The following is a 25,515-nucleotide window of genomic DNA, read 5'->3' as shown; positions in this document are numbered from 1 at the left end:
TTATTTCATATTTTAATAAAGAGAGAGTGTATGCATATTTTCACCAAGAGTTTTTATAAAATTCAAAATACTTTTTACAATATCTTAATAACACGTGCATTGCCCATAGACTTCAATGTAAAATTCAAGGTGCAATTAATTTGACAATAATCAAAATTTTGTAAATTTCTTTGGTGGAGTATTTTTATTTCACAACACCTTCAAAATGATACCATAATTACAAATATAGGACTGTTCATTTATAAGATACAAAATACGGTCGTTATACATTGAATACCTTAAATACAAAAGCATTGTTCAACATTGAAATTCCTCCAAAATAAATGTGAATTATTTCAATTTTACGATGTAACAAATTTATTTGAATCTAAAAATAAAATACAAAATGCCGTTGGGATATTTCTTTGTCAACAGTGTGCAAAATGATTATTTGTATAGTATCATGATTATTATATCAGTATATCATGTCACGTGGTGTTTTCTTTTGATTTCAGATTTGTGGCCATCGTGTTTCCTATCAAAGCCCAGATTTTGTGTAACCGAAGAAAGAACTTCATAGTCGTGTCATTGATATGGTCCGTCGGCATAATGTATGGCCTACCCACTGCTCTGTACAACCAAGTTATTCCCGTCCCTCTTCGGAACTTCTCGCTGTGCTTGACGTCATTTCCGAACATGCTCGATCAGCACATTTACAAATTTTCCGAATTTGCATTGTTCTACTTTATTCCTGTCTGTATTCAAATTGTGCTTTATGCGATCATTGGACAGCGGTTGTACGTCAGCACGAGTGAGCTTCACACCAAATTTCAGATGAGGAAGGACACGAGCTGTAAGTCTGACCGAGCAGGCGACACCATTAAGGCAAGAAAAGGTGTCGTCAAAATGTTAGCGGCCAGTGTCATTGTGTACACAGCTTGCTACGCCCCGCCCCAAGTCTTACTTTTCTACAATGTTATCTCCAACACAAAGTTTCAACAGACTTGGGAATTTGTGGCGATAGTCCACGTGATTGCGTATATTAACTCAGCCGCAAATCCTATCTTGTATAGCATATTTAGTCAGAATTTCAGGAAAAATTTCAAGAAATGTTTAAAATGCATTTGTTTAAAAAGCAAAGAGAAGTATACTCGAGTTATGTTTGACTCGTCAATGGAATCTTCAAGGATGCTTTCCGGAAAGGGCAGCCAAAAGACCTCTATTTCTCGTGTATAATGAGCCAGAAAATTCTATATCCACTCAAGTCTATATGTCTACTCCAATGTGTATTCATCTCTAACATTTATTTATGTCAATGTTGAATGTAGTTCTACTCAGAAATGCTATCTTAATATCAGTCATATTTGATTATAGATTTGAGAATTTTGGAATTTTCCCATATTCAATGCATCATGCAAAGTCAAATACTATCCATTTTGAGGGAGGTTTACAAAAAATTATTGTAAGCAACATCTAAGCCTCATGATATCCGAAACATTTCATTTGATGAGGAATAAATACCATAATATTGATATAACTCCCAGTTCATCATTATAAAGCACCCCCGCTTTTATAATCTTCCCACTCCCTTAAAGAACTACACCACAGTCTTCAATGTATAATAATGTCCAGAGTCCTTCGAGGCTGAAGTTGTTTCCTGTAGAGATATTAAGTCGATGATGTTGCACCCTTATATTTACTGTCCTAAAAATGTTTACTAGTTATGTCTCAAGTTATTTTTACGTCTTAAATCTGCGAAATGGCACATTACTTGTTTAGTGTTAGAATGTATATGTAATAAACTTAGTTGACAAATTAGTTTTTATACAGTTTTAGTCGTTTTAATTAAACAAAAGATGTTAGAAAATAAAAATATTTGTCAAGAAAGTTTTTAAAAAACGTGACATTTAACACGATGTTGGAAAGAATTGTTTAATTACATGTATATATTTTAAGTAGATTATGCAATAAAGGAAAATGAATAAGTGAAATGGAATGCATGTTAAACAGGAGGTAGGAAAGAAAAAAAGTTAAGTAAACTGGTAAATAAACGGCAATGACCAACTGGAGACAGTCTTTCTGCACAGTTAATACACGTGTACTTCTGTCCTTACTGTTTTTTTTCCCAAAAGTTTCAATGAAATCTTTAAATCAAATATGGAGATTATGAACAATAATCAAGCTCAAAAGTCCATAGAAAAAATACAAATCAGGAACAGAGCAAATACTGAAATCTAACAACATCAGAGGTGGGTTCAGGTGCCATGGAGGAGTAAACATCCCCTGCCGATCGGTCACACCCACCGTATGCCCTTTTTCATGATCGAATAAACGGAGAAATCCGTAGTCAACTCAGTGTAGTTTTAGAAATTCTTCGTACGAAGAACACGCGCTTGCGTATGGAATCAAATGGGAGACAAAATTATTCACATAATCAAAAAAGACTACAAATTTGATAGACGTTAGTCGACAGTGATATTTTGTAGCTGATTTATACTGTAAGTGTATTGTAATTCTGCGGTATCTGTATAGCGAAAATACATACAGTGATTTTAATCCATAATGAAAGTTTCTACAATATGTATAAAACAGAAAGTAATCAAGAGTGGTGTCCTGTCACACCTTTATAGTGAATATTTTTTAACGGTATCGACGAATCATACGTTTTGGTAACCATTTCATCCCTCTGAAAGATTTCTAAAATTGACTTCTTTTCCTGGTAAAGCTAGCACTCTGCAGAAGGAAGATTTTGATTTGTTTAAAGATTCTATGTAGATAAAGTACAAGGAGACAATACAGACTGATTTACTAGAAATATTTTTTTTTTTCCTTTGTACCATTCAGTCAAAAATAAGGAAACTTACAGAGCTACCAAATAGACGTTTGTTCGATCTTTGAGACTATAACCGCTTAAAAAAGAGAACATAATTTTATTTCGAAAGATAAAACTAAAACAAAAGTAAAATTTACCAATTTGATTTTTGTGAACTCTTATACAAAATTATGTGCAAGTTTCTTCGAACCATGGCCTGGGGATCAGCTAACGTATGAGATCGCGGAAACAGAATTTTTTGTGTTTTTTTTGACAAGAAAGGAAGCCGAATTTATAATTTGTCAAATTGTTGTTTATAAGCTTCTCCATTTAGTGTACGTTACTAAAATTTGTTGGAAACGTTGGGGTCTATATATTATAAATAAGACTCAAATTATAAATATCTCTCAAGAGCAAAAAGATTACAACTTGTCTAATCACTCACACTCTAAATAATATTTTTTCTATCCATGTATTAATAATGAATAGCAAACTTAAGCCAATCTGATTTAATCAGGTCGCTACACATAACTGTAAAGCGACTAAAGAGGATAAAAGATATGACTTAAAGTTTGCTCAGGGTTTTAGTTACTTATATCCGTAGCTCTCTTTTTGAGGAGAAAACTCCTCAAAATTATTTGTCAGTTTTAAATATTTCTAACATTCCCAACAATCAAATTGAACTTGAATTACTATAATTATGCTGGATTCCTAGACAATGTAAAATCCTTACAAAGATACATTGTGGGTTCCAGTAAATGTTCCACCAAGCCTCTTTCTTTACAACTCACTTAAATGTTAGCAACAGTGAAGGAGAAACCTTAGGAGTACTGTTCATCAAGATATTCTAGAAGTGATGTAAATCAGATGTGAATACTTAAAACTCCAAGGAACTTTTGAAATCACAAAATTTTACCAAAATCAATAACATTAAGTATAAATTTAAGTCCAAACTTTTTGAAATCATAGACAGCTGCCTTTTCAATAAGAATGGAACTCGTAAATTTATTTACCTTTTCATTGGTCATTTCGAAAATTATTCTGTTAAAAAACGTTCTGATTGTACACACAAGTACTCCGAAGTTGATATTTAAAAAAACTCTTGAGTTTCTGATTGACAATATGTATATAGTTGTTGGAGATCCAAGTCTTCCAAAAATCTGTCGGAATTGCCATGGGTACCAATTGCGACCCGTTTTAGCAGACCTATTTTTATATTCATATAGGCAGAATTTATTCAAAAACTTCTACATGAGAAGAAGAAAACACTTGCTGTGGCCTTCAACTCGACATTTCGATATATCGACGACGTATTATCAATTTACAATTGTTACTTTCATTCATATGTCGACTCGATATATCCCAGTGAGCTTGAAATAAAAGATACCATAGAGTTTGACACATCTGTTTCATATCTGGATATTTTACCAGAAAAAGGCGTTAATGTTAATATAATAACACAACTTTATGATAAACATGATGACTTCAACTTCTCTATTGTCACCTTCCCTTATTTATAAATACCCTTATCACCTGCATAAAGAGTTTATGTCTCCAAGTTGATTTGATACGCAAGAGCATGCTCCACGTATGAACAATTTATTGACAAACAAGTTGATGAAACAAGGATATGAACAGTTTCACTTGAAATAAACGTTAGTCGATACAATGACCTTGTCAGCAAGTACAATCTATTATTAAGTCGAATGCTGACTGACATTTTTCAAACAAATTGTTAGACAATATTTACATACTGAATTGTCTACAGATTTTTCCGTTAACCCGATCATGACCAGGAGCACACAGCGGGTGTGACCAGTCGAGAGGGAATGCTTACTCCTCCATAGCACCCGATCCCATCTCTGATGCTTTCAGAGGTCCGTGTTTGCTCTATTCCCGATTTGTATTGTTTCAATGGATTTTTCTATTTGATTACTGTTCGTTATCTCCATATTTCATTGACAGAAACGGATTGCTATAAAGTTCAACTTAAATTAAAACAATGTCATTAAATAATATCAATTTCAAAATTGAATATTTACTATCTGACGCAAATACGCAACAACAAATATATATTTATGGCATGGAAGAGGAAAATTCGAACTAATTTTTAAATTTTCATTTTCATTTTTTTTTCAATATCGTTTTGCAAATAATATGTTTGATTAACATATGCTCGTGTATTATTCAGATAATAAAGACAAAATAAATGCATGCAAAGAAGAAAATCTGAAATATGAACAAAAGCCATATCAAACAGCATATTTAAAAGATTTTTATCATTAATCTTATATAATTTTCATACCAGCGGAATAAGGACAATACACAATAAAATGAGGCTAGAAATATTGAGTTCTCATCATTCATTTTTCCAAAATTTATTTATCTATTTATTTTGGAAATATTAGAATTAACAATGGGAGAACTTAGAAAATTGACAGAGGAAATTTGAACTGGAATATTTTATTATTAAATTTATAGACCAAAGTCTAATTGTCTAATCTATTGTACAACGCAATCCCTATTTTCATTATATTTCATTACCAAAGAGTTATGATACTTGCTAAATTTTGCGTAAGAAGAAATTCTACGTTATAGTTTTTTTGTTGTTGTTGTTTTTGTTTTTGTTTTTATTTTATTTTATTTTTATTTTATTTGTCGCCCGCGTGGCGCAGTGGTTAGAGCGTCTGCTCTAGAGTCGCGAAGTAAGGAGTTGATCCTTAGGTCGCGGGTTCGAATCCCACTGTGTGACGTGGAGACCGGTCCTTCGGATGAGACCGTATAAACCGAGGTCCCGTGTCGCAGTAGGTGCTGGCACAAAAAAGATCCCTCACTGCTCAAAGGCCGTAAGTGCCGAGTATAGGACAAAATTTGCAGCTCTCCACCGGCAAGTGGTGGCGTCTCCATATGAGTGAAAAATTCTCGAGAGGACGTTAAACAACATACAAACAAACAAAAAAATCATTTATTTATTTATTTATTTATTTTGGTCATTTTTGACAAATACGTAGAGGCCACTAGCATGAAAAAATTAAAATGCATGTAAATTAGACGAAGAAATACACTGTACGATAAATAGTTTTAGTAATTGATCAGATGTATGCTAAATATGCTTAATTTGAACTGCTTTTTTACTTTCTGCGAGATTTGATTAACTTAGAGAGAGTCAAGTGGTAAATGTTATTGAAACATTGAGGTAAAAAAAGTATCTGTCATCAATCTTGAAATTTCATGAATTATTTATCATTAAACGGCCATGAAAGTTTGGTATAGTGCACGTTAATTATCTCACGACTTGTTTTTAAGAAGAAAAAAAAGACTGATTTTCGCTATTTACGTGCCCTATTAGAAAAAAAAATACTTCACATCAAATTTAAGGCCGAAATCATTCAACGCTTGTATACATTTTAAGTTAAAGATCATCAAGTTCTAATTTCTAATAGCCCATAAAAACTCGATTGAATTGAAAACATTATTACTGCTACTTAACATTGTCAAAAGTTGAGATCACAATCCATCGTGAAAGAAGAGAATTTGTCGTATAACTTATGTACAACTGTATACAGGCAGAATGTATTAATGTTAAAATTTTGAAATTCAGAGAATCCAAACCTAATTTTAGTTAGTTTTAATTTTTTTTCTTTAGAGTGACATTAGTATCACATAAAATTGTTTAAAAGTTGACAAAGGCCAATTTTACAGACATTGAAAATTAGAGAGAATTTAACAATCACCGGAAGAATCTGATACTTATCAATAGAAACAGCTTAATATGGCATTATTTAGATTTAAAAAATACATTTCATATCAGAAGAGTGTGCACAAAATATTGGTCATTATGATTCCTTCTTGTTGGATTCAGGAGAAAGGAATGACTCATTTATAAATTATTTTTAGCAGCTGGAAGAATGGAAATTATTGCTAATGAAAGGCTAAGAAAGGTTACTATGTTGACAGTATACACAGATAATTAGCTGCAATAATGTGGCCCTCTCCGATTTTTTTTTTTTTTGAGAGGACTCCTTAGGATCTCCGTAATGGTGCAAGTGCGGGAGTGATCGCAAGTGCGGGAGTGATTCACTCCCGCACTGATTTTGACTCAAATCATCAGTTAATGACTATTTTATTAACATTACTTACCTGAACTCAAAAATATAGTTATGTTAGACATGAATTCATCCAAAACTATACAGAATAATCCATATATCGGTTACTTTTCGTGTATGTCAAGATCACAACTTGAATTTATCCGCCATGTTTACCGTCCTTGTTAAATTTTATTTTGGGACAGCTAATGAGAACTCGGGATCTAGGGAATTTAGGAATTCCCTAAAGCATAAATATCACTCTTTGTGAAAACTATTTCATATGGAATGCTTTTATTCATCAATGTTTAGTGATACCATACAACACAAGTATTTATTGAATTGAATTCTTGCAATAATCAAGAACAATTTCTATTACAGTGTATCTTCTCCCTCCTCAAGAAATAGGTAATCCCATAAACGGATGGGTTCTGATTCTACATGCCAGTACTCTGAAGTTGATATTAAAAAGATGCTGGAGTCCCTCAATGACAATATCTGTGTAGTTTTTGAAGACCAGATTTTCTAACAATCTATAGGAATTCCGATGGGCGCTTATTGAGCTTCTTTACTAGCCGGCCTTTTTTATATTTCCTCTAAAGCAGAATTTATTTTAAAACTTCTTCATGAGAAGAAGAAAACACTTGCTGTGCCTTTCAACTCAACATTTAGATACTAGTATAACGACGACGCTTGATCGATTAACAATAATAACTTCCATTTATGAGTCGTTTTGATATATCTCAGTGAACTAAAAATGAACACTACAGAGTCTGTCACATCTGTGTCGTATCTGGATGTTTTATTGACCATAGACAATAATGACCAACTAATTACTGAACTGTGTGACAAAAGGGATGACCAGCTTTTATCAACTTCCCTTATTTATATTGTAATATTCCACTCTCACCTGCCCATTGTGTTTAGGTCTCCCAACTGATTTGATACAGAATAGCATGTTCTGAGTACAGTCAATTTTTAAAAGGAGGCATACTACTGAAAAATAAGTTGATGTTACAATAATTACAGCAACCCGTTTGAGGTCAGCTTTTTGCAAATGTAACGGTCGTTATTTGTAATTACAACCTATCTTTGAGTCGTATTTTGTCTTACATGTTTCATACAATTTGTTAGGTCATTGCTTTTATACTTAATTTGACTAGGGAGTACTCCATCTACTTGAACAATACATAGGGCTCATGGCGAATATGACCGGTCCACAGGGGATGCCTACTCCTCCTAGGCACCTGATCCCACCTCTGGTGTTTCAGGGGTCATTTTTTTTTTTGTCCTGGTTCAAGATTCTATTTTTTACATGATTTATGACATTGATCATTTTTCGTTATCTTCTCCTTTTACATTCAAACTTTCATAAATCTTTACGACCTTTTCCCTGTATCAGTTGTTGATTCCTCTGAAGTTGTGACAATGTTTGGAAAGTGCGATCATGGGCTCTGTCTTAGAAATAATGTGAGAAAGCATCCACTTTGACTTGTAGCTCCTTGGGGTCGTGTGTACTTTTTAATATTGTAACGATGTCATATTGATATATGTATAGGGAAATCTACATCTTTTCAAGGGAAATGTTTAGAGAACTCTCTTGTTAGAATTAATGTGAGGCAAACGAGTTCCCACGCTCTCAGTTTATATAAAATGTCACTTCAAAGTTCTATAGATTAAAGATCACTGTCCCAGAGAGGGAATCGATACCATACTTGTAGTTCTCTAATGAACTTGATTTGTCTACAACATTCAGTTTAATGACCAAAAATAAACATGTGAGAAACCAAAAGAATTACTTATACAGTGTGTACATGTATGACATCGGATTGCTTTAATGGCAAAGGAACAAGACGATTGGCAAAACTTAATTCATAAACCATCAGATTTACGAAATGTAAACTTTACCATAAAAAAATTCAGATGAAGATAGAACAGTTTGAAGCCTGGATTGCGTTCAACAATTGGCAAAAAGAACCAAAAATAGTTGCAGTGCATATCAATATGACATTGTTACAGTATCTTAAGCACAGTTATTTTACATCTTCCATTAATGCACAACTGTAATTATCTCTTAAGCTGATTATAATCATTTCAATTGTAGAAAAGGTTGTGTAAAGAAATTTAACTGAGACATTATAACCATTTGGCAATGATAGCATTAAGACGCTCCCTCCTTTCTTAACAGAAAAAAATTATTTTTCGAAAATGAAGAATTACCAAAATAGGAAATAATAGCCCGTTTGATATATAACATCCCAAATGGGATTTCAATTTACAGTGCAAAAAAGGGGAAAATATATTTTTGGTAATTATACCCCCACTTTCAAAAGAAAGTTCGGGAATAATGGTGTTGTAGAGCGAAACTCCCCCCTCCCCCATAATAGGACTTCCCCCGGAAGTTTTGCTCTGAAGTGAGCCTTCCCTCCTGGGGGAAAATCTAACTCTAGAGCCATACTTCCCCTCCACATCCATGCTTCCCCCCAAAAGTATAAAAAAAAGAGTAAGTCTATCCAATGGGGAAATCCCTGAGGGATTTGCTCTGGAGTGATACTAACCCCTCGGGGAAGGCCCACTTTAGGGTCATGTTTCCCATTTGAAGTCCTGCTTTAGAGTGAATCATCCCTTCCCCATCAAGGTAAATTCTAAAATTGTGAACTTTTTGGAAAGGAAAAGGAGTATATAAATTTTATGTATTAGGCAACCTTTAAATTTATGCTTATTTGCCCTCTCCCGACTCAAGATAAAAAAAAAATGGGTTGGTATATAAGTGGAAAAAATTTTTCCCAGAATTTTTCAACATTAATCTGTTAAAATTAAATGTATTTATACAATTAAAATAGTTAATGACGGGATAAGAAAATTCAAAAATAAACAAAAAAATTAGCGTTTCCTAGATGTGAAAAAAAAGTTTTGAGTCGGGCCATTATTAGCCAGTCGGTCGGGAGAGGGCAAACAAACATTTTTTTAAAAGAGGTCTTAAGTAATAGTAACTTATACAAATGTAGTGCTCATACCGCTTTCTTAATTTTTATTGCATAGTAGATATGTGTACGGTGTACTTATCTAATTAAGCCATACAAAAATGATATAGAATTTCATTGCAAGAGCTCGGTTTTTTTAAGATATCGTCAAGAAACGAAAGTGTTTCGTATAGACAGAAAATCGGCTTGTCGGACGGACAAACGGACATTCAGACCGAAATAAATATCTTCCACTTTCAGTGAAAGCAGGGTCAATTAATGAACCACTGTAAAGGTTTGTTAACTAAATTATCTCTTTAGGGTGATTGTAGTACTAGTAAAAGCAAGATTAAACTAGTTATAATTGTAACGGGGACCGTTACAGATGTTCCCCAAACGCTCCCCAACTCCCTTTTGGTGTCTTATTTCCTGTAAGCTTCATTAAATAAGGCAATGAAGTATATTTGTCTTTTTTTGCATTTCGCGCGCGCGCACTTGCATGCATGTGCAGTATGACCATGTCATCCCGTCTATACTATTAATGTATCTTTATATTCTCAGTATCAAAACATTTTATTAAAAATGTATAAGTTCCGGCTATATCAAGTATACTGGTCATCTTAGCATTGCGCGCACGCGCACCTGCATGCATGTTCATAATGACCATGCCATCTTGTCTACACTTATAATATGTCTGTTTATTCTTAGTATCAAAGCTTTTCATCAAAAGATATAAAAGTTACGGCTATATTAAGCATATTGGTCATTTAACACATTGCACGCGCGCGCATGTGCATGCATGTGCATAATGTCCACATCATCTTGTCTACACTTTTAATATATCTGTATATTCTTAATATCAAAGCTTTTCATTAAAAAATATAAAAATTACGACTATATTAAATATATTGGTCATTTAACACATTGCACTCGCGCGCACGTGCATGCATATGCATGCATGTGCATGATGACCATGTCATCTTGTCTACACTTTTAATATATATAAATATTTTGAGTATCAAATCATTTCATCAAAAAATATAAAAGTTACGACTATATCAAAGAAATTGGTCATTTTACGATTTGCGCGCACGTGCGTGCATGTGCATGTTGACCATGTCATCTTGTCTACACTTTTAATATATCCTTATATTCTGAGTATCAAAACATTTCATCAAAAAATATAAAAGTTACAGCTATATCAAGTATATTGGTCATTTTACGCATTGCACGCGCATGCACGTGCGTGCACGTGCGCGCAAAATGACCTTCGTTCTGCAAATCTACATAACATACCTAGTAACCCTAAAAAGGTTTTAACTCAATTGGATGTGCAGTTTCCGAGAACACTCGCGGACAAAAAAGTACCGGAGAAGAAATAAGAATAAAAAAGAATAATAATAATAATAACTAGACTCTTGTTGCCATGGCAACAAAAAAGTCTTCCGTTCTTCTAAATCTGTAAGAATTTGCTTTTTATCTGTGTAAAAAACATACATATCATATTTACTGTGAAAGAAAAAAATTACTGGAAAAAAGGTCCTTTCAGTACTTAAGGTACTTTGATTTTCATTATCAATCTTGTATAATACATTTGGCACCTATAAGAGATATACGTATGTCATTAGCAATTTAAAAAAAAATTGTTTTCAATCATTTCTAAGACAAACAAACAGACGAACGAACACCGTACTATCATAAACTTCACTGTGTGTATGTTTTGGCATAATTGTGATGGTGTTATAAAAAAATATATATGTAAATGGTAATTATATTCACATATTCCAGATTTAAATCTAAAACGAATATATAATTCAAATGCCTAGCTGCACGAAAGTCTCCAAATATTAATCAAGACGGGGGTGGGGGTGGGGGGAGGCTTCAAAGGAATTAGATAGTTTTATGTTTTATGAATTATAAGGAAAAGTACGGACGTCAGTTGCATGTACATGATTATATATCATTGCATAAAATTGTGTTCATTCAGGTATACTTATCCCACATATCAACAGACCTGTGCAATTTTTTTTCATGGTTTTTTTTTTTTCAAAAGAAACATATAGCGTACCATTATTTCACACAGAATCGCGTTTTCACATTTTTTTTTTTTTTAACTCTTTGAGTATTTCACAAGAATCCAAGAATCGTCTTTTCACATCTTTTATAATTCCTTGGGTATATAGAGTATAGATCATGTGTCATAAATAATTTAACTTTTTATCAAATATACATGTAATAACCAAATCTAATCTATAGATTGATTTTCTTTCTTTTCAGTGGCAGATATCAATTTATTTATAAAGGCTTTATAACAGTACTGTATTACAATTTTCTATCGCTCAATTCCTTTTTGAGTGTATGTAATATTTTTTAATATCGAAAATAAAACTCGGAAATCGGGATAATTTCGCATTTAAATCATAGAGAATAATAAATCGTCTGCATTATAGAAGGCTTATAACTATCGTATTCTGAACTTACTATACGAGATAGATAAAATTGCATGCCTGTCCATCACTATAAATGTATATTCAGTGCTTATAATATATTTACTTGAATTAGGTACCTAGCATATATATTAATTTTTTTTTTTTAGATATATTCATGTTTAAATCAATTAACTGTCAATACAGACTTACACTACACTGGTAACTTTAAACTATACATGCACTGGAAGCGGTAACCAACGTACTCTTACATTTAGAAGAGTGAATATGGAACGTCTAAATATTTTGATATGGAGAGTGGAGAGTATATATGTCTCTGACGTCATCGATACTATTTCCGCCTTTACCTCGAAAGTTCTATTCTCACTTACAAGTCAGAGTTATCTTTCTTTGCCCATTGTCTACACACTAGGTAAATAGGGAAAATGACGGTAGCGAAAATCTGCAAAATGTTGAATCTGATTTCAAGACAAATTATATATTTAGTATTTGTAGAATAACCTCTGTTATACATAATAATATCTTGAAAAAATATTAAAAAACAAAAAAGTTGAAAATTTACCAAACACAAATTCACTTCCGGTTCGGACAGGAAGTACCGGAAACACACGAAAACAACTTCGAAACAAAGAGAATGTCATGATCTAATACTCCTGTAAATTTCACATCTTTACCTCAAACCGTTTCCGAGAAAAATTCCGGACAAAAGTCCATTTAAAAATTGGAAATTCGGCCGTAACTTCGGACCGGAAGTGAATTTTTCAAAAAACGGAATTTTATATAAACTTCATATATCAGCCTACTATCATGTGAAAAATTATGAAAATCTATCCAACCATCTCTGAGTAATCGCGCTCACAAAATTTGGGAGGAATAATAATAATAATAACTAGACTCTTGTTGCCATGGCAACAAAAAAGTCTTCCGTTCTTCTAAATCTGTAAGAATTTGCTTTTTTTCTGTGTAAAAAAACATACATGTCATATTTACTGTGAAAGAAAAAAAATAACTGGAAAAAGTCCTTTCAGTACTTAAGGTACTTTGATTTTCATTATCAATCTTGTATATTACATTTGGCACCTATAAGAGATAAACGTGTATCATTAGCAATTTTAAAAAAAATTGTTTTCAATCATTTCTAAGACAAACAAACAGACGAACGAACACCGTACTATCATAAACTTCATTGTGTGTATATTTTGGCATAATTGTGAAGGTGTTATAAAAAAAATATAATGAATTAAGTTAGTATCACACTAAACGTAAAGTCACTGAGTTTTGTAAAGTTATAATATCAAGATTTGACAGCATACCTATAAGACAGATTATTCAATTACAGTAATTCTTCAGCAATCGATTGATTGATTGATTGATTATACGTATGTTGTTTAACGTCCCTCTCCAGAGTTTTTCACTTACATGGAGACGCCACCACTCGCCGGTGGAGACTGCAAATTTTTGTCCTATACTTTGGCACTTATCGCAATTGAGCAGTGGGGAATCTTTTTTATGCCAGCACTTTCTGCGACAAGGGACCTCGATTTATACGATCTCATCCAAAGGACCGGTCTCCACGTCCCACAATCGAAGTTCATAATACCGAGATATTTTATTTTTTATTTTATTTTTTCACAAGATTGTTGCATCAGATTTACTTAAAGATCATACTTCAAGATCATTTCGAACTCAGGCTACTTAATTGCAGTGAATACAGCGTCAAGTGATTTTGATTGACAGGTCAACACACGTGCTCTTCGTGTGATACTTTTTAAGCAGAAAAATATACAGGATGTGACCATGACTGACTATGAAATCAGAAAACATTTAATAAAGAATGGGTGTGACCGATACAGAACTAATTTTTGGTCTATGTAAATGGATAGGAGGATCGGGATTAAGAGGGAATCTCTCCCCCCCCCCCTCTCTCAGACGTAAATTGAACATTTCATAATGACAAATCTACCATTATAGAATATGAAATTCTGTATACATGTAAATGATAATTATATTCACATGTTCCAGATTTAAATCTAAAACGAATATATAATTCAAATGCCTAGCTGCACGAACGTCTCCAAATATTAATCAAGATGGGGGGGGGGGGGGGGAGGAGGCTTCAAAGGAATTAGATAGTTTTATGTTTTATGAATTATAAGGAAAAGTACGGACGTCAGTTGCATGTACATAATTATATATCATTGCATAAAATTGTGTTCATTCAGGTATACTTATCCCACATATCAAGAGACCTGTGCAATTTTTTTATCATGGTTTTTTTTTCAAAAGAAACATATAGCGTACCATTATTTCACACAGGATCGCGTTTTCACATATTTTTTTTTAACTCTTTGAGTATTTCACAAGAATTCAAGAATCGTCTTTTTTAATTCCTTGGGTATATAGAGTATAGATCATGTGTCATAAATAATTTAACCTTTTTATCAAATATACATGTAATAACCAAATCTAATCTATAGATTGATTTTCTTTCTTTTAAGTGGCAGATATCAATTTATTTATAAAGGCTTTAAAACAGTACTGTATTACAATTTTCTATCGCTCAATTCCTTTTTTGAGTGTATGTAATATTTTTTAATATCGAAAATAAAACTCAGAAATCGGGATAATTTCGCATTCAAATCATAGAGAATAATAAATCGTCTACATTATAGAAGGCTTATAACTATCGTATTCTGAACTTACTATACGAGATAGATAAAATTGCATGCCTGTCCATCACTATAAATGTATATTCAGTGCTTATAATATATTTACTTGAATTAGGTACCTAGCATATATATTAATTTTTCTTTTTAGATATATTCATGTGTAAATCAATTAACTGTCAATACAGACTTACACTACACTGGCAACTTTAAACTTTACATGCTTTGGAAGCGGTAACCAACGTACTCTTACATTTAGAAGAGTGCATATGGAACGTCTAAATATTTTTGATATGGAGAGTGTATATGTCTCTGACGTCATCGATACTATTTCCGCCTTTATCTCGAAAGTTCTATTCTCACTTACAAGTCAGAGTTATCTTTCTTTGCCCATTGTATACACACTAGGTAAATAGGGAAAATGACGGTACCTAAAATCTAGAAAATGCGCGATCCAATTTTAAAACAAATTATATATTTAGTATTTGTAGAATAACCTCTGTTATACATAATAAAATCTTGAAAAAATATTAAAAATCAAAAAAGTTGAAAATTGACCAAACACAAGTTCACTTCCGGTTCGGACAGGAAGTACCGGAAACACACGAAAACAACTTCGAAACAAAGAGAATGTCATGATCTAATGCTCCTGTAAATTTCACATCTTTACCTCAAACCGTTTCCGAGAAAAATTCCGGACAAAAGTCCATTTAAAAATTGGAAATTCGGCCGTAACTTCGGACCGGAAGTGAATTTTTCAAAAAACGGAATTTTATATAAACTTCATATATCAGCCTACTATCATGTGAAAAAATGTGAAAATCTATCCAACCATCTCTGAGTAATCGCGCTCACAAAATTTGGGAGGAATAATAATAATAATAATAAAAAGAAACAATACAATCACTATAAGTCTTCCGTTGTGAACGGAAGACTTAATAATAATAATAATAACTAGACTCTTGTTGCCATGGCAACAAAAAAGTCTTCCGTTCTTCTAAATCTGTAAGAATTTGCTTTTTTCTGTGTAAAAAACATACATATCATATTTACTGTGAAAGAAAAAAATAACTGGAAAAAAAGTCCTTTCAGTACTTAAGGTACTTTGATTTTCATTATCAATCTTGTATAATGCATTTGGCACCTATAAGAGATATACGTAATATATCATTAGCAATTAAAAAAAAATTGTTTGCAATCATTTCTAAGACAAACAAACAGACGAACACCGTACTATCATAAACTTCACTGTGTGTATGTTTTGGCATAATTGTGTATGGTGTTATAAAAAAATATAATGAATTAAGTTAGTATCACATTAACCTAAAGTATCTGAGTTTTGTAAAGTTATAATATCAAGATTTGACAGCAGACCTATAAGACAGATTATTCAATTACAGTAATTCTTCAGCAATCGATTGATTGATTATACGTATGTTGTTTAACGTCCCTCTCCAGAGTTTTTCACTCACATGGAGACGCCACCACTAGCCGGTGGAGACTGCAAATTTTTGTCCCATACTTTGGCACTTATCGCAATTGAGCAGAGGGGAATCTTTTTTATGCCAGCACCTTCTGCAAAAAGGGACCTCGATTTATACGACCTCATCCAAAGGACCGGTCTCCACGTCCCACAATCGAAGTTCATAATACCGAGATATTTTATTTTTTATTTTATTCTATTTTTTCACAAGTTTGTTGCATCAGATTTACTTAAGATCATACTTCAAGATCATTTCGAACTCAGGCTACGTAATTGCAGTGCATACAGCGTCAAGTGATTTTGATTGACAGGTCAACACAGGTGCACTTCGTGTGATACTTTTTAAGCAGAAAAATATACAGGATGTGACCATGACTGACTATGAAATCAGAAAACATTTAATTAAGAATGGGTGTGACCGATATAGAACTAATTTTTGCTATATGTAAATGGATAGGAGGATCGGGATTAAGAGGGAATCTCTCTCTCTCTCCCCCCTCTCTCTCTCAGACGTAAATTGAACATTTCATAATGACAAATCTACCATTATAGAATATGAAATTCTGTATACATGTAAATGGTAATTATATTCACATGTTACAGATTTAAATCTAAAACGAATATATAATTCAAATGCCTAGCTGCACGAACGTCTCCAAATATTAATCAAGACGGGGGTGGGGTGGGGGTGGGGGTGGGGGGAGTCTTCAAAGGAATTAGATAGTTTTATGTTTTATGAATTATAAGGAAAAGTACGGACGTCAGTTGCATGTACATAATTATATATCATTGCATAAAATTGTGTTCATTCAGGTATACTTATCCCACATATCAACAGACCTGTGCAATTTTTTTTCATGTTTTTTTTTTCAAAAGAAACATATAGCGTACCATTATTTCACACAGAATCGCGTTTTCACATATTTTTTTTTTAACTCTTTGAGTATTTCACAAGAATCCATGCCCAAGAATCGTCTTTTCACATCTTTTATAATTCCTTGGGTATATAGAGTATAGATCATGTGTCATAAATAATTTAACCTTTTATCAAATATACATGTAATAACCAATTCTAATCTATAGATTGATTTTCTTTCTTTTCAGTGGCAGATATCAATTTATTTATAAAGGCTTTAAAACCGTACTGTATTACAATTTTCTATCGCTTAACTCCTTTTTTGAGTGTATGTAATATTTTTTAATATCAAAAGTAAAACTCGGAAATCGGGATAATTTCGCATTCAAATCATAGAGAATAATAAATCGTCTGCATTATAGAAGGCTTATAACTATCGTATTCTGAACTTAATATACGAAATAGATAAAACTGCATGCCTGTCCATCACTATAAATGTATATTCAGTGCTTATAATATATTTACTTGAATTAGCTACCTAGCATATATATTAATTTTTTTAAGATATATTCATGTGTAAATCAATTAACTGTCAATACAGACTTATACTACACTGGCAACTTCAAACTTTACATGCACTGGAAGCAGTAACCAACGTACTCTTAAATTTTGAAGAGTGAATATAGAACGTCTAAATATTTTGATATGGAGAGTGTATATGTCTCTGACGTCATCGATACTATTTCCGCCTTTATCTCGAAAGTTCTATTCTCACTTACAAGTCAGAGTTATCTTTCTTTGCCCATTGTCTACACACTAAGTAAATAGGGAAAATGAGGGTACCGAAAATCTGCAAAATGTGGAATCTGATTTCAAAACAAATTATATATTTAGTATTTGTAGAAGAACCTCTGTTATACATAATAATATCTTGAAAAAATATTAAAAAACAAAAAAGTTGAAAATTGACTAAACACAAGTTCACTTCCGGTTCGGACAGGAAGTACCGAAAACACACGAAAACAACTTCGAAACAAAGAGAATGTCATGATCTAATACCCCTGTAAATTTCACATCTTTACCTCAAACCGTTTCCGAGAAAAATTCCGGACAAAAGTCCATTTAAAAATTGGAAATTCGGCCGTATCTTCGGACCGGAAGTGAATTTTTCAAAAAACGGAATTTTATATAAACTTCATATATCAGCCTACTATCATGTGAAAAATTGTGAAAATCTATCCAACCATCTCTGAGTAATCGCGCTCACAAAATTTGGGAGGAATAATAATAATAATAATAAAAAGAAACTAGACTCTTGTTGCCATGGCAACAAAAAAGTCTTCCGTTCTTCTAAATCTGTGAGAATTTGTTTTTTTTTTCTGTGTAAAAAACATACATATCATATTTACTGTGAAAGAAAAAAAAACTGGGAAAAAAGTCCTTTCAGTACTTAAGGTACTTTGATTTTCATTATCAATCTTGTATAATACCTATAAGAGATATACGTATATCATTAGCAATTTAAAAAAAAATTGTTTGCAATCATTTCTAAGACAAACAAAAAGACGAACGAACACCGTACTATCATAAACTTCACTGTGTGTATGTTTTGGCATAATTGTGTTGGTGTTATAAAAAAATATAATGAATTAAGTTAGTATCACATTAAACGTAAAGTCACTGAGTTTTGTAAAGTTATAATATCAAGATTTGACAGCATACCTATAAGACAGATTATTCAATTACAGTAATTCTTCAGCAATCGATTGATTGATTGATTGATTATACGTATGTTGTTTAACGTCCCTCTCCAGAATTTTTCACTCACATGGAGACGCCACCACTCGCCGGTGGAGACTGTAAATTTTTGTCCTATGCTTTGGCACTTATCGCAATTGAGCAGTGGGGAATCTTTTTTATGCCAGCACCTTCTGCGACAAGGGACCTCGATTTATACGATCTCATCCAAAGGACCGGTTTCCACGTCCCACAATCGAAGTTCATAATACCGAGATATTTTATTTTTTATTTTATTCTATTTTTTTCACAAGTTTGTTGCATCAGATTTACTTAAAGATCATACTTCAATATCATTTCGAACTCAGGCTACTTAATTGCAGTGCATACAGCGTCAAGTGATTTTGATTGACAGGTCAACACACGTGCACTTCGTGTGATACTTTTTTAGCTGAAAAATATACAGGATGTGACCATGACTGACTATGAAATCAGAAAACATTTAATAAAGAATGGGTGTGACCGATATAGAACTAATTTTTGGTCTATGTAAATGAATAGGAGGATCGGGATTAAGAGGGAATCTCTCTCTCTCTCTCTCTCTCTCTCTCTCTCTCTCTCAGACGTAAATTGAACATTTCATAATGACAAATCTACCATTATAGAATATGAAATTCTGTATACATGTAAATGGTAATTATATATATTCACATGTTCCAGATTTAAATCTAAAACGAATATATAATTCAAATACCTAGCTGCACGAGCGTCTCCAAATATTAATATTACTCAAGACGGGGGAGGGGGGGGGGGCTTCAAAGGAATTAGATAGTTTTATGTTTTATGAATTATAAGGAAAAGTACGGACGTCAGTTGCATGAACATAATTATATATCATTGCATAAAATTGTGTTCATTCAGGTATACTTATCCCACATATCAACAGACCTGTGCAATTTTTTTTTCATGTTTTTTTTTTCAAAAGAAACATATAGCGTACCATTATTTCACACAGAATCGCGTTTTCACATTTTTTTTTAACTCTTTGAGTATTTCACAAGAATCCAAGAATCGTCTTTTCGCATCTTTTATAATTCCTTGGGTATATAGAGTATAAATCATGTGTCATAAATAATTCAACTTTTTATCAAATTTACATGTAATAACCAAATCTAATCTATAGATTGATTTTCTTTCTTTTAAGTGGCATATATCAATTTATTTATAAAGGCTTTAAAACAGTACTGTATTACAATTTTCTATCGCTCAATTCCTGTTTGAGTGTATGCAATATTTTTCAATATCGATCGGAAATCGGGATAATTTCGCATTCAAATCATAGAGAATAATAAATCGTCTGCATTATAGAAGGCTTATAACTATCGTATTCTGAACTTACTATACGAGATAGATAAAATTGCATGCCTGTCCATCACTATAAATGTATATTCAGTGCTTATAATATATTTACTTGAATTAGGTACCTAGCATATATATTAATTTTTTTTTTTAGATATATTCATGTGTAAATCAATTAACTGTCAATACAGACTTACACTACACTGGCAACTTTAAACTATACATGCACTGGAAGCGGTAACCAACGTACTCTTACATTTAGAAGAGTGAATATAGAACGTCTAAATATTTTGATATGGAGAGTGTATATGTCTCTGACGTCATCGATACTATTTCCGCCTTTATCTCGAAAGTTCTATTCTCACTTACAAGTCAGAGTTATCTTTCTTTGCCCATTGCTTACACACTAGGTAACTAGGAAAAATGACGGTACCGAAAATCTGCAAAATGTGGAATCTGATTTCAAAACAAATTATATATTTAGTATTTGTAGAATAACCTCTGTTATACATAATAATATCTTGAAAAAATATTGAAAAACAAAAAAGTTGAAAATTGACCAGAAACAAATTCACTTCCGGTTCGGACAGGAAGTACCGGAAACACACGAAAACAACTTCGAAACAAAGAGAATGTCATGATCTAATACTCCTGTAAATTTCACATCTTTACCTCAAACCGTTTCCGAGAAAAATTCCGGACAAAAGTCCATTTAAAAATTGGAAATTCGGCCGTAACTTCGGACCGGAAGTGAATTTTTCAAAAAACGGAATTTTATATAAACTTCATATATCAGCCTACTATCATGTGAAAAATTGTGAAAATCTATCCAACCATCTCTGAGTAATCGCGCTCACAAAATTTGGGAGGAATAATAATAATAATAATAACTAGACTCTTGTTGCCATGGCAACAAAAAAGTCTTCCGTTCTTCTAAATCTGTAAGAATTTGCTTTTTTCTGTGTAAAAAACATACATATCATATTTTCTGTGAAAGAAAGAAATAACTGGAAAAAAGTCCTTTCATTACTTAAGGTACTTTGATTTTCATTATCAATCTTGTATAATACATTTTGCACCTATAAGATTGATTGATTGATTGTATATTGTTTTACGTCCCATTCAAGAATTTCTCACTCATATAGAGACGTCACCATATACCGGTGAAGGGCTTCAAATTTTGACCTTTACTCGGCACTCAGGGCCATTGAGCAGTGAGGGATCTTTATCGTGCCAACGCCTGCCGTGACACGGGGCCTCGGTTTTTAAGGTCTCATCCGAAGGACCCGCAACTTTCACTTCAAAGTGCCGAGCGCATGGCGAAGGAACAGTTGCTACCTATTTTTTATCGACTTAGGTCTGTCGCGGCCGAGATTCGAACTCACGACCTCCCGATCACGGAGCGAGCGCTCTACCGACTGAGCTACCGTGAACGGTCACCTATAAGAGATATACGTTTATCATTTGCATTTTTAAAAAAAAAAAAATTGTTTGCAATCATTTCTAAGACAAACAAACAGACAAACGAACACCGTACTATCATAAACTTCACTGTGTATATGTTTCGGCATAATTGTGATGGTGTTATAAAAAATATAATGAATTAAGTTAGTATCACATTAAACGTAAAGTCACTGAGTTTTGTAAAGTTATAATATCAAGATTTGACAGCATACCTATAAGACAGATTATTCAATTACAGTAATTCTTCAGCAATCGATTGATTGATTGATTATACGTATGTTGTTTAACGTCTCTCTCCAGAATTTTTCACTCACATGGAGATGCCACCACTCGCCGGTGGAGACTGCAAATTTTTGTCCTATACTTTGGCACTTATCGCAATTGAGCAGTGAGGAATCTTTTTTATGCCAGCACCTTCTGCGACAAGGGACCTCGATTTATACGATCTCATCCAAAGGATCGGTCTCCACGTCCCACAATCGAAGTTCATAATACCGAGATATTTTATTTTTTATTTTATTCTATTCTTTCACAAGTTTATTGCATCAAATTTACTTAAAGATCATACTTCAAGATCATTTCGAACTCAGGCTACTTAATTGCAGTGCATACAGCGTCAAGTGATTTTGATTGACAGGTCAACACACGTGCACTTCGTGTGATACTTTTTAAGCTGAAAAATACACAGGATGAGATCATGACTATGAAATCAGAAAACATCTAATAAAGAATGGGTGTGACCGATATAGAACTAATTTTTGGTCTGGATCGGGATTAAGAAGGAATCTCTCCTCTCTCTCTCTCTCTCTCTCTCACATGTAAATTGAACATTTCATAACTATAGAATATGAAATTCTGTATACATGTAAACGGTAATGTTATTCACATGTTCCAGATTTAAATCTAAAACGAATATATAATTCAAATGCCTAGCTGCACGAACGTCTCCAAATATTAATCAAGACGGGGGGGGGGCTTCAAAGGAATTAGATAATTTTATGTTTTATGAATTATAAGGAAAAGTACGGACGTCAGTTGCATGTACATGATTATATATCATTGCATAAAATTGTGTTCATTCAGATATACTTATCCCACATATCAACAGACCTGTACAATTTTTTTATCATGTTTTTTTTTTTCAAAAGAAACATATAGCGTACCATTATTTCACACACTCTTTAACTCTTTGAGTATTTCACAAGAATCCAAGAATCGCCTTTTCACATCTTTTATAATTCCTTGGGTATATAGAATATAGATCATGTGTCATAAATAATTTAACCTTTTATCAAATATACATGTAATAACCAAATCTAATCTATAGATTGATTTTCTTTCTTTTCAGTGGCAGATATCAATTTATTTATAAAGGCTTTAAAACAGTACTGTATTACAATTTTCTATCGCTTAATTCCTTTTTTGAGTGTATGTAATATTTTTTAATATCGAAAGTAAAACTCGGAAATCGGGATAATTTCGCATTCAAATCATAGAGAATAATAAATCGTCTGCATTATAGAAGGCTTATAACTATCATATTCTGGACTTAATATACGAAATAGATAAAACTGCATGCCTGTTCATCACTATAAATGTATATTTAGTGCTTATAATATATTTACTTGAATTAGGTACCTAGCATATATATTAATTTTTTTTAGATATATTCATGTGTAAATCAATTAACTGTCAATACAGACTTACACTACACTGGCACCTTCAAACTTTACATGCACTGGAAGCGGTTACCAACGTACTCTTAAATTTTGAAGAGTGAATATAGAACGTCTAAATATTTTGATATGGAGAGTGTATATGTCTCTGACGTCATCGATACTATTTCCGCCTTTATCTCGAAAGTTCTATTCTCACTTACAAGTCAGAGTTATCTTTCTTTGCCCATTGTCTACACACTAGGTAAATAGGGAAAATGAGGGTACCGAAAATCTGCAAAATGTGGAATCTGATTTCAAAACAAATTATATATTTAGTATTTGTAGAATAACCTCTGTTATACATAATAATATCTTGAAAAAATATTAAAAAACAAAAAAGTTGAAAATTGACCAAACACAAGTTCACTTCCGGTTCGGACAGGAAGTACCGGAAACACACGAAAGCAACTTCGAAACAAAGAGAATGTCATGATCTAATACCCCTGTAAATTTCACATCTTTACCTCAAACCGTTTCCGAGAAAAATTCCGGACAAAAGTCCATTTAAAAATTGGAAATACGGCCGTAACTTCGGACCGGAAGTGAATTTTTCAAAAAACGGAATTTTATATAAACTTCATATATCAGCCTACTATCATGTGAAAAATTGTGAAAATCTATCCAACCATCTCTGAGTAATCGCGCTCACAAAATTTGGGAGGAATAATAATAATAATAATAATAATAATAATAAAAAGAAACAATACAATCACTATAAGTCTTCCGTTGTGAACGGAAGACTTAATAATAAAAAGAAACAATACAATCACTATAAGTCTTCCGTTGTGAACGGAAGACTTAACAATACAATCACTATAAGTCTTCCGTTGTGAACGGAAGACTTAATAATGATAATAAGAAACCGAGTAAAAACAATATGTTCCCAAACTTCGTTTGGGGAACATAATGAAGAGGAAGGCCTGCTATGGGGAGGTCTGACTCTACAACAAAAAGTATACTAAGTCTTCCTGCAGGGAAGAGTGGCTCTGGAGTGAAACTTCCGCGGGGATCCATCTACTGGGGGAAGTCTCACTTTATACTTGTTGTTATACTGGTCCGTCCTTCTATCACATTTTCTTCTTCCTCAAACTGCTCTTAAAATTAAAAGCAGTAGCCAATTTATCTTTTGGAATATGATAATTTTGCAATAAGGTTAAAGAAAATTTGTTTTTATCCATGGAGTCAATGGAGGGTCATAAAGTGAGTTTCCTTAGAAAACCCTGGTTCCCAGTACTCCTCTTACATTTTACGCAGTAGCCAAATCATTCCTTTGGAATAATTGTGGTGCCCTGTTGATGTGCAATAAGGTTTTGGAACTTTAATTTTTATTATAGGGGCAAAGTGGGGGTAAATCGTCATTTTTCTTTTTAATAAAAGACAGATTTCCATAAACTTTCTGTCATGTACGCAGTAAATTCATCTTTTAAAATATGATTGGTGGTGCTCTGCAGATATGCAATAAGGTTTTGCTATTTCCATTTTTGACCGAGAGATCAATTCGGGGTCGAAAAATAAGGTTTTTTCTTCAAAAACCTGGTTCCAAGAAGCCTTGTAAAAGGTATCAGAATTTTCCTTTTCATCCTGGGAACGAATGAAGGATCGAAAGCGACGTTTTTCAGCAATATTTTAAATATATAATAAAGTTAAAAGAATCACTATTGTGGCCTTTCCGCTAGAATTCCAGGTTTGGAGGAGAGTGTATTTAGAAGGGAAAAAACGGTTACATGCGTATTACTGTCTTATGACTGCATTTTTTTTTTATCGGCATATATAAATGTTGAATGCAACAACTTTGGGCAACCTAGTTTTTTTTTTCCTTTGTTACTTTACAGTTTGTGAGATTGACCCATAAGGATTTTAGATCTTCTGTAGATTCAATTTCCTGAACAGAAAGAAAATATGCATCAAAAGTTTCTTTATGTAATTTTATGGATTTACGATATGTA

At 32.8% G+C, this 25,515-nt stretch overlaps 2 protein-coding genes across 3 annotated transcripts in view; both read left to right on the top strand.

Moving 5' to 3' along the window:
* Positions 1 to 1,785, top strand: part of LOC133181794 (neuropeptide receptor 15-like) — a 41,212-nt gene extending 39,427 nt beyond the window's left edge. For both annotated transcript variants that reach the window (XM_061316394.1, XM_061316395.1), the window contains exon 3: positions 495 to 1,785. In XM_061316394.1, coding sequence (XP_061172378.1) covers positions 495 to 1,215 — 721 coding nt within the window. In that variant the 3' untranslated portion in view covers positions 1,216 to 1,785. The remainder of the gene's footprint in view (positions 1 to 494) is intronic.
* The window catches only part of LOC133181800 (electron transfer flavoprotein subunit alpha, mitochondrial-like), a 176,449-nt gene that overhangs the window by 107,093 nt on the left and 43,841 nt on the right, over positions 1 to 25,515 (top strand). The window lies entirely within an intron of this gene.

Source organism: Saccostrea echinata, unplaced genomic scaffold (genome assembly GCF_033153115.1).
Source record: "Saccostrea echinata isolate AGI-Se365-2 ecotype Australia unplaced genomic scaffold, CSIRO_AGI_Sech_v1 ptg000009l, whole genome shotgun sequence".
NCBI lineage: Eukaryota > Metazoa > Mollusca > Bivalvia > Ostreida > Ostreidae > Saccostrea > Saccostrea echinata.
The sequence above is the reverse complement of the archived record's forward strand: the minus strand, read 5'-3'. Positions and strand labels throughout refer to the sequence as shown.